Source organism: Temnothorax curvispinosus, unplaced genomic scaffold, assembly GCF_003070985.1.
Source record: "Temnothorax curvispinosus isolate PA1 unplaced genomic scaffold, ASM307098v1 QBEX01013120.1, whole genome shotgun sequence".
NCBI lineage: Eukaryota > Metazoa > Arthropoda > Insecta > Hymenoptera > Formicidae > Temnothorax > Temnothorax curvispinosus.
The window spans coordinates 49,660-64,943 of record NW_020222900.1 but is presented as its reverse complement, the minus strand read 5'-3'; the positions used below and the strand labels follow the sequence as shown (position 1 = coordinate 64,943).

General features: G+C 35.1%; 1 protein-coding gene across 1 annotated transcript; it reads left to right on the top strand.

The window, feature by feature from the left end:
- Positions 1 to 24: 24 nt before the first annotated feature.
- LOC112463170 lies at positions 25 to 11,616 on the top strand. Its single transcript, XM_025029367.1, has 10 exons — positions 25 to 36; positions 381 to 834; positions 1,236 to 1,527; positions 4,147 to 4,241; positions 4,452 to 4,562; positions 4,657 to 4,841; positions 4,926 to 5,099; positions 10,740 to 10,866; positions 11,088 to 11,257; positions 11,479 to 11,616. The coding sequence occupies exons 1-10, from the start codon at positions 25 to 27 to the stop codon at positions 11,614 to 11,616; spliced, it is 1,758 nt and encodes a 585-aa protein (XP_024885135.1).
- Positions 11,617 to 15,284: the final 3,668 nt, after the last annotated feature.

The following is a 15,284-nucleotide window of genomic DNA, read 5'->3' as shown; positions in this document are numbered from 1 at the left end:
GCACTAATAAAAACACGTGAGAGGATGAGTGGAATCGTAAGTACCGAGTGTAAATTGCCGGATCATAGATAACGCAATTTAAAATATGACAAGTCTAAGTCGTCGGATTGAAGTTGGGCCAAAAATCTATTTAGACACTCCTTATTAAAATCGCGTTAATCTTCTCGTACGTGAACATTAATTTGCAATTTTTAAGCTTCAATAATCTTATCACAGCACAGATAATATTCTCAACATTTAATGTACACGTAAATTGTGCGAAGATTAAATTAATTAGAAGAAAAAATTAAAAAAAAATGTATACGTGTAGGTATTGTTACACGATATGACTTTTGCGAGTTATTATCGCACTTTCCATTTTTTAAATGTTCTATTTGTAGGTGCTGCTTTCTCTGGTGTCCTTGGCCGCGGCCACGCCAGTGATCGTGGACCAAGATGGAAGACACTACATGATGCAGTTATTTAGCGGCCACTTTGCGATCGATCGATCTGATCAGGAGATCGCCGGTACTTCCGGAAGCAGTGGTTACGGAAGTAGTAGCTACGGGGGTGACTACGGGGGTGGCTACGGAGGTGATGATCTCGGAGGTGGCCATGGGGGTGGTGGCAGTTTCGATGCTGGTTCCTCCGGCGGGCATTTAGAGTCCGGTGGTGGTCTCGACGGCGGTCATCAAGATTTCTCTTCCGGCGGTGGATATGACAATGGTCACGGCGGTGACGATGGCGGCCACGGAGTCTCGCTGGACAGCGGGCATAATTATGTTCACAGTGTTCCTGTGTCTGAACACGTCGAAGTAACAAAGCCCGTAGCCGTACCAGTCTACAAACACATCGGTAACGTATACTATTATATCTTTCTCTGGACTGTGACCTATACTTGAAAGACATGGGACTAGCAATTACGGTGCTATAAAAAAATCGTCTCTTTATTAATAATTATGGAAAATAAATTTTGAGTCCATAATTTATTGCTATTATTGATTATTTATGCATCAGCAGCGGAAGTCATAGCTTGCTGCTATTTTTTTATGCATATGTAGCCAAAAAATTATAGTCTTTGGTCAGTTATTTTCTCATACTATGTATACAAAAGAACTTGGTACATGGATATTATTTTCTTCGTCAGCATAAATTTCAACAGGTTAAAGAACTTCAAGTACTTACTCTTTTTACTTTCTTTGCCATTTCTAGTCTTAAGACACACTTTTATCCTCTCTCGAATTATTTTCTTTCAGGTATACCGGTCCCGAAATCAGTGCCGATAGCTGTGCCTCATCCGGTAGCAGTTGGTGTTCCACAACCTTATCCCGTTCATGTTCCCGTACCGAAGCACATTCCCATACAAGTTATAAAAACAATAGCGGTTCCGGTAGAGAAGAAGGTGCCTTATCCTGTGGAGAAGCACATACCAGTACCCATTGAGAAGCCGGTACCTATCACAATCGAGAAACACATCCCCGTTCCAGTCATAAAGCCGTATCCCATCAGAATTCCCGTTTACAAAACCATTTACCATCATGCGAAGAAGCATCATTAAAGCGTGCCTGCGGCGTGAAGGATTTCCATGGATTGGGAAGAACGCGGTACATGCAACCTAGAAGGGATCCTTAGCAATTTACATCTCTCAACTGAGCGAATTTTATCAAAGCATGTCAACAGATTTGCGGATGTTAGAGATTATAGGTTTGTGTGTGTGTGATCGAAAGAGCGAGAGGATGCCTACTCGGTATAAAAATATCTTTTTTTTCACATCCGCGACGAAGCTACTATACATATACTACTATACAGCAGCCCGACATTTGCTGAAAAATAACGTTATCTTTGAAAAATATACGTATACGTTAAATAATTTATAAAGTGCTCGAATTGCTCAGTTAATTCAGCCACAATAGCTACTGTCTGTTTTATCGAAACTTACAAGATAGTACGTTAACTTCGTGGAGGAAATTGTGTAAGGATCGATTGACTTGAACTGACCAAACTGACTGACATGACATGTTTACCCATCCTAATCCTCATACCATTACTCGCCGCCAATAAGGAGAAAGTTCACGAAAAACAGTCCATGTTCGCTCTGTTGGTCGAGCATTATTTGACATGGATTTATTTTTTTGTATATATGCGCATTTGTAAGCGTCGGTGCGACCGGCGCGTTGTTGAGCCACTTTTTTTAAACATTTTGTTATTCTGTTGCGTTTTTAAATAAAATGCTTACAAAACTAAACACTCTCGTTGTTCTTATTCGGTGAAAGTTTGTCGCCGAGACGATTTTTACTATCTCGCGTGAGAAAATGCTGAACTAAATTAAAATAACCGGATATAAATACTATATAATTAAGGGATATTACTCTTATTGCTTGCGATAATAATAAATAATCCGAGCATATTGATATTTACATATTATAATATATAGATAGTACAAATGTCTATTCTACTTAATTAATTAGTATCTAATCTTTAATGTCCACCTGCCGTTCCCTTATTTAATTTAGTGAGCACACGCTCGCGTTTAAACTATCGTAAGACACATAAACGAAAAATAAAAACACTTTTATTATATAATTCAAACGCAAGCTATCGATTGAACCTACTCAGACCTTGATTGGTATAGTCATTATTGAGATTCGATAATCTAAGTGTCTCTCAATTCGTCGGCTCGCTATCTATAGATCAGACATGATCTAGCTGTGTCTCGTTGCATGTACACTTGGCACGAAACACTACCGTGCCTCTTGATAGAAATTATACTCTAATATATATATTACATTCTGTTTTATTGTTACATTACTTTTCAATATATCAACTTGGTATTTATTTTTGAAATTATTACGTGTTCATTGCTTTTTTCTTTTGAGCTATTAAAAGCTATCGCATGATTCAAGTACACACTTTTAACTCGCGAGTAATATGAAGTAATTGTTTCACTGTAAAATCCAGTCATTTTTTCAATAAAAGAACCTGTGGAAAATTTGCGTTGGTAATGGTAATCAAACTAGCATCGTTTACAGTTCGTATATATGCGTTCCACTACAGGTCGTAGAGCGCGAAAAGTGCTCGTGACAGGCTTTCACTGTGATTTTCGATAAAAGCATGGGAATTCCGCGGAAAGTGGATGTTAGACAAGATTGATTTGCCCGCGCGATGGACGGGATCATCGTGGTCGCATGCAACAAATCATCCATGACATCGGCAACATCGTTGTATCTAACGAGAGATAATCCGTTCTTGCATTTTATAACAAAAAATATAACCAGGAAAACGACAAGAAGTGACTTATAAAGAAGTATTCACTTTTGCAAGATAAAAACTCTACAAAAGAAATATGAAAGCACTATTGCAATACCTCTGTGTATTCTTACAAATAAAATTGGAAATTATAAAATTTAAGATATAACAATGCATTTCAAAAACGCTGCGCTATACATTCCGTTTTTAATTATTTTTCTATTATAATATAAAATTTCGCGAGAAAAAGATATTTTATTTATACTTTATTTAAATAAAGCTTTTCTCGATTAATCTTACGTAACGTTAGATAAATAAGGGCAAGTTTTGATAAAAGATTTATTCAAAATACACGCAACGTTCAAAATTAAGACAAGAAAATTAGATTCATACCTAAAATTCATATATCAATCAGTGAGAAAGTAAAGCAGTGATATGTAATTATGGAAGGAGTATCAGACGTTATCTAACATTTGCGCGTAATGGTGACCGCAAACGATTAGTTCCTCAATCGAGCGATCTATTTCATCTACGGTGGGGTTACTTCAAAGAATAGTGGGGTTGCTTGTTTCTCAGTAGGCGGTATATAAAGTGACGACAAAAGAATCTGTCCCGAGAGTAGACTACTTATTCATCGACGATACATTAGCTAAGGAATGAAAAAAATTGTACGTAAAGGCCCATCTTTATTAGGTAATAAGATGTAAACTTTGTAAACGATCTCGTGTTTAATATAATCATTTATCTTCAACTATTTGGACTAAATAAACTCATGAATTCTTGTGAAACTTGTGGAGTGAATAATTTCTCATTAATTTAGAGACTGTTAATAGTGGAGCTAAATCATGTTTTTTTTTTACAATTTTGGTGATTTTTCATGTTTAAGATTGTGCTTTTGGGAGTCGTCGCCTGCTCCTACAGTTCCCATTGGGACTTTGAGCATCATGGCGGCGGCGGGCTTACGCTGGGAGAAATTTCCTTAGATCATCATGACTTGGGAGCTTTTAGCCTAGGAGGTACAGATTTGAATATTTATTTTTTGTTGCCTATCTATTGCACGATTTATTTCTGAAATGCATTTTCTAATGCATATAAGCTGTGCGATAGGTAACAGCGTGACCAGGATTTAGTGTGATAATTATAACGTACAACTGCAGCTTTATCATGTAAATGTCTCATTATATCGATCTGATGAATAAATGCTGATAAATGGTTTTGAATTTTAGAAAGTCATTCCTTAGATTTGTTGGGAGGTTTGCCGATAAAAGTTAGTGATTGGCACTCGACTATCAGCGGTCTTCACGGAGCCAATGTCATTCCCATTGTTAAACATATTGGTAATACGAAATGTGACGCTTTATTAATGTACGCCAATACATTTGGATATTATTATGTATAATAATAATAATAATTTTGCATTGACACTTTAAGACTATTTATTGCTTATTAAACATTTTCAAGCGACTTATTTTATTTTTATGTTGCATGATATCCGCGGCGACGTAGGAATACCGACGATCCAACAGGTCCCAATCAGCGTACCGCACCCAGTGGTGCAAACGGTCCCGCAACCTTATCCCGTTCATGTGCTAGTACCGAAACCTGTACCATTCGAGGTGATTGCGCGATAATTACCGTGAATTTTAGAATAAAATCACTCTCCGTTATCTCTCACTGAAAACAGCCTCTTGTCTTTACAGGTGGAGAAGCAAGTGTTTAAGACTGTCGAGAAAAAGGTACCGACGCCCGTCGAGAAAATAATTCCGATTAAGATCGAGAAGCCGGTACCATTTCATGTGGTAAAACACGTGCCCGTGCCAGTCGAAAAGCCGATTCCGATCAAGATTCCAGTCTACAAGACCATCGTGCACACAGTTAAGCATTAATCCCTCGGAAATACGACCCCTCTTTGTTGTTAATATATTTTTTTTAATCTGTATATCCTATCAAAGATATATATATTATATACACAGTGCAAGGTAAAATATTGCGCTATCTGCTATATTACAGCACCGTGGGACAATTATTTATTAAAACGTTTGCATTAATAGAATAGACAGCTTTGTTTTATTTCCTTACGCCAAGACTTAACTGTTATATACTTAGATTTTGTGAAAAATTATTTTATACATGCAAAATTTGACAATTATATTTAATATAGAAACATTTGTATTAAGAAATATTAGTTTAATTATGCAGCTATATTGTACCTCATCGGATATTAAATTATGACTTGCTAAAGAACTGTTATAAATTGTGTCTTAATTGAATTTCCAATCAACATATTAGTATTAGTCGTTTCGTGAAAAGCGAAATCAACGTGCAAAAAACTGTAGTAATGATTTAAATAATAACGCCACAGCGATTCGAAATCTAGTGGTAAATTGAAGTAAGATATTAATAATGACGACGGTCCGTGTCGTTAATATCGTGCTCGTTATTTTTACGATCATATATATAGCACCGACCATTTTCTAGATATTCTAAGAAAGATGCCTATATTATAAAAATATGTTATAAAAACACTAATTTGCTAAATGGTTCGCCGTATGCTAACGAATTCAGTTGCGATTAGGCCAGTACAGTAATAAGCGACACATTAAGTTTCACCGTTCGAATAATTCTCTCTGAACGTTTTAAATCTACATAATTGCTTAAACGCGCACGAGTCGAAATAGTTGCTTGATGATTGGTTCCATCTAATGTGAAAATAAAGTAGTGCGAGACCGAATAGACATTTATTTTCTTTTTACGCAGTGGATTGTATATCTTACAATTAGTTGAATTGACGTTTTCCGTTCAATCAATTCTGAAGTAACTTATAATGGCCAGATTGCCCGTCAAACAATATTTTTTTAAAAATCCTCTATTCTAAAACATGAGTCCGAGTGTAAAGTAGTCAGTGTAGTTAAGCCAAGTTAGTTAAGAATCGACCGGATTTTAATATGCTTAGTTCTTACTAGATCAAGAAATATTATCTTGCATGTATAATGTTGCATTTCACTTTTCACTTCCTCTTATATTTTCTTTAATTTTATTTAAATTTATGCAAGGAATAATTTTGCGCAATAGTTTATATTTCTGCAAAAACAAAACGGAAATAATGAAGCACTTCGAGCGGGAAAAACCAGCATGGCGAAAGAGAAATGCAAATCTTCTATTTCTTTAAGGTAGGTGGAAGTGAAAAGACCGGCGCGGCGCCGCGGTAGAGAATACATTTTAATTGCGAGACACCCCAACAAAGCGGAGATAGACGGCAAACGTGAAGTCAAAGCAAATTTCAAATTTAAAAAAATTATGCAACAACAATTCCTTCTTCCTGATGTACGGACGAAAGAACAGAAACGTCGATGGGCGAACATGAACGCATGGCAGTGATTTAAAGTAGTAGCGAAAGGGAAGGTCTTGTAGATTGCTTCTTTCTCCGATCGTGGCGGTGGTCTTGACCGTTGTAAAAGCAGGAAGAGTGATCTCTCGCGACACGTAACGAAAAACGTCATAGCACTTCGACGTTTTGGAATGATACTTGAGATGATTGCGGTTGCGCATACTTCGTCACTCCATTTCCGAGTACCGGCATCTCGTATTAAGCCGTAATATCCGTTAAATCATCTTAATGGTATGCAAACTGAAAAGCAAAAAGAAGCTGTTTAAGCAAAAAGATCTCAGTTTACTTCATTCCACTCTTGGCATGCTGCGATCATCCAATAAATACAACTTTGCGCGTGCATTATTTTAAAGTGCGCCACGATCGGCTAGTTACATTATAATTGAACGCGGTTGCTCTGTGCCGCGGGAAGAAACCAACTCCCTTCAATTATGAGAAAGCCGATCGATTGGGTACATTTGTAGATACATACGCTACGTGCGTATGAGTAAGTAACCTCGGGCAGTATACGAATCAGGAAGGCGCGCTTTAATATACAATCACCAACCGGGCGGCTCCTCTTTTTGCGGCGGCACGATCGTCGGTGATTGTCGGTAGAGCAAATCGACTTTGAACTTCACTTTCGCCATAAGCCTTTTCTTCCCCGACGCGAACTTCCTACGCTAGCTTCCTTTTTCCACGTTACCGGAGCGGATTCGTTGACTCACGCTCGTTATATTTAAATGCGTATACCACGTATACCACGCCGAAGAAGAATTATGAATCCTCGGTAATGCTCTCTTCCTCTCTTTCCCTCTCTCTTTTCCTTTCTCTATTATTATGAGAAATTTTCTGACCCATTACCTCTCTATTCAGGAAATTTTTATCTTGTTCAATTAGCACTTCCATCATATATCCGTATCTCACTTTTTTTTCTATTAATTACACATTATTAGACAATTCACAAACAATTTTGTTATATTATATATAATGTTACATGTTATTTCTGTGTACATAAGTTTTATTATTAATTTATAATATTGTCTCTAGCCAATGCCTTCTCATAACTTTATAAAAACTTGAGATAAGTTTCAGATTAAGGCAGAGTAAATTTCAAATATCTATTATATTCAATTTATACTCTATTGTTTCTTATCTAATTCTCTATAGCATTTTTCGAACTAATATTACATAAACGTTTATTATGTAATAATGAAAACAAAAAGACTTGAGGTTTTATTGTTACTATTTGAAGCAGGAGATATACAACAAGCAGATTGATTGATTTAAACGACGTAATTTTTGTCATGTTTAAAAAGCAGATTGATTGATTTAAACGACGTAATTTCTGTCATGTTTAAGAAGCACGACCGAGAATTCATACTTTCTCCAATGCCAGAGGTTGTAGGTCAGATCTCGTTCGTTGCGCCATTAGTACATACCGAGGAACAATTGAAATCGAACTGGACCGCGGACTTAAACTCCGGTGAGTGACAGATCGTGAGTTTCTGCGTCCGTAAGTTCGTCCAATTTTCCATGAGAGCGAATTAGCGGTATCGCTTCACCGTGGACATTAATTGAGGTGGTCTTCACTTTAGAGTCGCCTCGGAGTTTCTCCAAGCATTAGCAACGCATTTCCTTCCGCGCATGATAAACTTGCCATGTGAATAATAATTAACCGGGAAATAAATTTGAAAAAAAATAACTGTATAAAAACACTACAATACTTCCATTATTAAATATTTTTGAATAGATGTAATTGTCATTTTTTAATTTGTTTTCTTTGCAAAATATTGCAAATTTACAATTCCGATGCATTTATTAATAAGTGTAGATAAATATTGTGAAATATCTGATAAATAATTGCATAAAAATAATTAAATTATTAAAATATTTTTTAAATGTAAACACCTTTATTTAATTTTGCACCTTTTTCTCACCAACGTTGTTACATTTATTTTATTTGGAACTAAAATATGTATTCATATGCATAAATCATAAATTTATTCAACCCGAATTTATCGAAAACTTTTCTTTCGTCGTCAATATAGCGGATATAACAAACTTGGCTTAATGTATGTGATAAGTTTTTATTATTTTATCTACTATCGGATATCGAATATCTTTGACTATCACTAATCCATTTTTAAGGCTGTTTCACGCCACCTTTCACAATCGAATGTCTTTTGATCAGTGTTCCGGCCGGAACCCTTTCACAGAAAGCGTTATGTTTCGTACTTTCATTCTGACGTATCAAAAAAAAATGTATCGTCTGTCTCTCCGAGCAAGAGTATGCTTTGCGTTCACTTCCTAGTTGAGTCTAAAAACAATATACAGAGGGAACTACCTCGCTGCGTGATTGCCGGGAAGTTTGCATTTATATAAGTGAACGGAAATCAAATTTTGTATGTTCGTTGGACACTCCTTTCCTATGTTTATCGAGCCAAATCAGCACAGTAAAAAAAAATTCAGGCGAGTCATTCTGATCACTTGTCTCGAGAGAATTAGTAATTATTCCGAGTAACGACCGAGACATTTTGCCATTTGCTCGTAAATTTGGACCCATTCGTTAGCCAACATAGTCATTTAACATAATTGAATTTGTACGAACATCCTACAGGAACATCGGAAAGTCTTCGAGATTGTACATACATGGTATACCTTATTCACTTCCGGTAAACGGAACTATCACATGCGTTTACCTTTGCCTAAAGCTCCGTAATTTCTCCGTAAAATCTTCGTAATTTTCCTTCCACAGAATATCTTAACGTTTGCCCATTTGAATATCATACCTGCCTACCGTACTCTTTTGAACAATTTAATCAAACCCATGGCATGGTAATCATAAAATGCTTACTTAACTTAACGATCACGTCCCAAGTAATAGCTTATTACTGCACAGTATCGAACAATAAAATAGAAATATCGTGAATATTCCTAATAAGATACATCACACCTATAAGTTGTAAGACAACCTGATAAAGTGATTAATACTGTGACATTTAAAACTTTGTGATTAAAAATTATTGAAGTTATATAATTTTTTTAATGGAAAATTTACTCTCTCCAAGTACAAGAAAATTACAAATAAATGGATTAAAATTTTTTAAAAACTGATTTTCTATAGTTTTATATAAATATATAATTAAATCCGAATCTCGTCAAATTTCTAATAATAACTCTCACTTTATGCAACCTGTAAGATATGATTTAATAACATTATAAATCAAATTTTATTTTACATTCTGATCCGATTGCAGCTTGTTTAAAGTTAGCTAATATCTTATTTGTATTGTAAAAAAATAAATACGAATGTATATAATGGGCAGTGCGTTAGCTATGCAATTGTTTCTTAATTTCGTAAAAAAATTAATTTTTTGTAAGATGGCGCAATCAAGTCACAAATTCTATCATCTACACTTTCTCTGATCTCAATGTTTTATAATACATGCGTAATCATATTGTGACTTCCGTGCAAAAAGTACATGGTGCAATGGATCAATACATTTAAAGAAAGAAGGTAGTCTTTCATATGTGTATGTAGAGCAATCCTTTTATATTTATCTTGATAGAGTATAGTCCTTTCTGATACGATGAGTATTGTTGCACGATGTGAAATGCAATGTGATATATCCTGAGAAGAATTAAAACTCTATCGCAGGCTGTGAAAGGTGGTGGAATCGAAGTCGGTATATAAAGTCGATCTTTGAGGGACATAGTCATTCAACGCTTGATTTCTCGTGTTCGCATCATTACTAGCCCCACAAAAGCACATCAACATGAATAAAATTGTAAGATTCAGGCATTCGCTTGCATGTCGTGCGACAAATATGTGTTTAACGTGTTAAACAGTGTTAATTGATATAATAAAAGAAGTGACAATTTTTTAGATAAAAAAATAAAGAACTCTACTATATATTGTGCAATAAAAACATGCTTAATATTATATACAATAAAGGTTTAAAAACTATTTTTAGAAATTAAGTAGTTACAAAAATAAAATAATTTGTAACTCTTTTACAACTTTTTTATAGAAATTTCTGTAACAATAATTTTATAATTTTGTAAATTACTGTATTATGGTTTTAATATTAAAAATTAGGAAACATTATAAAGCGGAGTATGAAAAAATAATATAAAATTGCAGGTTTTTTTGTTCAGTCTTGTTTCGTTCGGCGATATGGTGTTAGCTAACCATTATGCCGAGGATCACGGTGGTTCATCGTATGAAGAGAAAACAAAAGCTGTAGAAATTCCAATTATTAAAAAATATGGTAAGCTTGTTTTCTCAAAAATATTAATTAAAATTTTTCAAGCTTATCAGATCATCGTACATCGCATTTGATTATTCTTAGAGCAGGAGATGGAAGTAACATCTCATATATTTATAATTTACTCAGATAAATACTTTCTATCGTTATGTAAAACATTTATAAAGTATAAATACTTAATTGCATACGTACAATTGCATAATTGCGTAATTGCTCCGTTTCAGCTATACCTATCCCGCATCCTGTACCTGTCGAAGTGCCCAAGGAAATTCAAATACCAGTGCCTCAGCCCTACAAGGTGCCATTCGAGATCCCTCATCCATATCCGGTCGAAGTTGTTAAACACGTCGAGATACCTATCGAGAAGCCAGAGCCTTTTATTGTCGAGAAGCATGTAAGTATAATTCTCAAGTTTTAATATTTTTATATAGTACTATGCATTATTTATGCTTTTTATCTTATAATTAGTGCGAAAGTAGAATAAACGCTTTTAATATATATTCTATTTCTTTTGATTTATCTATTTTATCCTTCACGATTATTGGAAAATTTAAAATTTGCTGTACCACGCGAAGCACGTATGTTATATATGTAACCACATTTCTTTTTATAAAGGTCCCTTATATCGTGGAGAAGCCATATCCCGTCTACGTGGAGAAGAAATTCCCCGTGCCAGTGGCGAAACCATATCCCGTTCATGTCCCAGTCTACAAACACGTGGTGCATTACACGTCTAAGGGTAAAGGGCATTAAACTTCGCGGATATCAAATATTGTCTTATAACCGCGTTCTAGCATCGAAGAATCCGTTGGAACAATTCCTCTCGATTTCGATCGATCCGATAATTGTATTAACGCGAATGTTTGTATCTTGAGAACGTTTTTTTACTTGAATTTACTTTTACAATTATATATAAATCTTTTCTTAAGATTTATATATTGTTGACTGAAATGAAGACAAAATATAACACATGCACTAATGTGCACATTAGTGCATACGTTATAGAATCTATTGACGCCAGATTTTAATCTGACAAACCGTTTATAGATAATTTTGTTACATGTTTTTTTACGTTGTTATATATAAGTTTTTATTAATATAAATATATATTATTTTTTTAATAATTGTTAATAAACGTTTGTTAATCTCAAGTGTTCTGTCACCTGTTAATTCAAACATTAACTTTGGATTAAACATTAAACGGAGCGAATTAAATTTATTACACATGTAATTCATATTTTCCATAGTGCATTTAAAAAACAAGATAAAATGTTTTATTTTAGGCATAAAATTTGGGTTTTATTTCTGAAACAATTTATTTTTTAACAAGTTTTTATTAATTATTTTTATATTAGGTACTGCTTTATTAAATATTATTTATTATTTTAATAAAAAAGTAATATTAGTGTATAATTGCTCTTTTGTCCGATATACATACAATAAATCCTTTTTGTGCAAAAGGCCGAAAAATATGTTATCTATAACTGTTTCGTTTCCTCGTCGAGTGCTTAATTAGGATCAACTAAAAAAAAAAACCGGCTACAGTGACTAAGAGGGAGGCTCGATTCGCGCGGTCTCGATTTGCCGTAATGAGCATGGCGCGCGCGTTCTTACATCGGTGTGCGAAACCACTTTTACTTAAGATGTTACTTTCACTGTTCCGCTCGGCGATAGCATCGCGCACGATTCAAATCTTCAGATCTGTATCCCACTCCCTCTTGTACTCGCGCTACCACACCCTCGGCGTTGGTCATGCCTTTCATAAATCGTTACCGCTGCAGGTATCGATCATCCGCGCCGATATAACGCAACTATGCTGCCTTTAGTTATTTTGATCGCTTGCAACGTTACATTCTGCAACTTGTGGCCCGTTGCCGTTGTAAAAATACCAAATGTTTTTTTTTCTTTCTAGTTTATTAAAGTACTTTGTTATTGAACGACTAACGGAGACTTCGTAACGAAGTAAAATGCTTTAAAATATTTACCGCTGTTGTCACTGTAACAATAATAGACAGAGTTAAAAAGAAACAAGAAAGTTTATGTTTTTAGTTTTTTAATTAGCTCTCTTCCTGTTGTGTATCAGACAATTGTACTGGATCAAAATTGAAATAAATTTTGTTATAAGAAGAAAATTATATATGCCTAAATTAATTAATTAAAATTAAATAGTCCATCCAGGAAAATAAGATGTACTCTCATTCTGTCGGTTGCGTGAACATCGGCATTTCGACGAATTGCAATCATGCAATGTTTATTTACAGATTGTTGAACAAGTAAACTAGACCATGACCACATTTACGTTGACCTTTTACGTTGATCTTTGTCTGACGCCGATACACACGCAACTTGGCTATGGATACGAAAAAATAGCGCGTCTGAAGAACGATTGCGTGCAACAGTACCGGAGAAGCTCTCTCCTTAAATTTGAGAATCACTTTATCCCCTGATTCATCACTGGAAGAATAACCCGTTGAAAGCAGTGGAAGCCACAGTAAAAATGATGAAGCGTGCAGATTGTCATTATATGAAGTGCGCTTGTACTTGTCCCCTTTTATTTTCTCAGCGATAAGCACTGAAAATAGCGTAACGACTCCCGATACATCTTGAATGCTAAAGTCAATTAGCCCTGACTTTAGTTTATGATGATTCCCGGTTTAGAAGCTATATTTAGAAGCTATATGGAAAGTTTTATACGCAATAATCAGAATTTTTTGTCAATTTCAATAACGATTACACACACACACACATCTCTCTCTCTCTCTCTCTCTCTCTCTCTCTCTCTCTTTCTCTCTCTCTCTCTCTCTCTCTCTCTCTCTATTGTATCTCTCTATTGTATCTTTAATAAGTTTTGACTTAACTTCAGTCATCCAAAGTAAAAAAAAATAATATTTTCTCACACTTTACTGTGGAGATTTTCTAAATAAGATTTTCTAAGTACAAAGGTTAATATATATATATATATATAATAGTGACTTTGATAATAACGAATAACTACTTTTATAATACATCAATTTAAATAACCAATAATTCATTCACACATACAACATGTGGTATATGGTATATATATCTCCTTTAATATTAAAGATAAAAATTTATAAATTATGCATATAAAAAGTGTGTATCCTTGTCGTTGCTTCTGCTTTACTTTTTTTATTATTCTCTTATACTTCGCTGCATATACACGTTACAAGCCTATAGGTACAGACAGGTAAAGAAAATCGTGATTCGTCAGCTTTTCTTTATTATCGATTTCGAACCAACAGCAGCGTCGCATTGAGCATTTGGTTCGGCTCGCCAAAAAATAATGTACGGATATCTCGATTTCTCTTGTGCGAATTGAAATAAGATCTTGAGTCGAGACTCTCTTGGGATAAGTACGCGCGTGAGAGAGAATCGTTCTCTCGTAGTGTCATTACGTATAAGGATAAAAAAGGACTCACACGGCTCCTCCGTGTTTTCTTCCCAGTAGGGGAAAACATGGGTGAATCGAAAGAAATTCGGTCTCGCGAAATAAAATGGAATGATTTTCTTTTTAAAAACATTTTTTGTATCGTTTCTTAGACTTTTTATTTGCTCGTTTACGCGGAGTAAATTATCGTAAGTTACAACAAAATCCCGTTTACGCGAAGGAATTATCGTAAGTTACTACAGAAGTAACGCTCGCGTAAACATAGTAACTGTAGCAATAAAGCACGTAACAAATATCGTTAGTGTGTTATGTATGTACGTATTATGGAACTTTTCGGAATGGATTCCTATCGAAATTACACTGTTTTTTCTAAAAACACAATAGAAATGCAGGAAATAACAATTCCGATCGGAATCTATTTCGAAAAATTCCATAATACGCACTCTAAAAGAGGCTCTGAGAGAGCTCTTCTCGCTATTTTACCGCTCGTGATTGGTGTTGCACCGCCATGGTGTTGCACGTCCAATAAAAATAAGGACCAGTCTGTCCAGACTCTTATAATAAGGGACTCTAGGATAGAACGGCTGCGTTTTGCCGAACCTCTGCTAACCCTGGCGCAAAGTAGCAACCGAATATGATTGGTTCTTACTTTTAGATCCAACCAATCACACTTAACCAATAAGTGAATAGCGCGCTCCCTGGGCTGCGTTCGTAAACTTTACTCGGGTGTACACCGCGTCATTCTATTTTTCTTATTTACTAAAAATTGAACAAGGACAGAACGCGACGCTGGTGTGCACCCGAAGTAAAGTTTTTGAACGCAACCCTGAATGCAGCCCCGATCATTAAAAGAAAAGAATATATCTTTTGGAGAAACGTTTTGATTGGTTACCTTCCACAGTACTTCATTTTCGATTTGCTCTTTCCTCGACAACCGTGGGATTCAACCCTTAATTATTAAACTTCCCGTCACGTGTTCTCGTACCTTACACTTACACGTGCTACTTCTTCC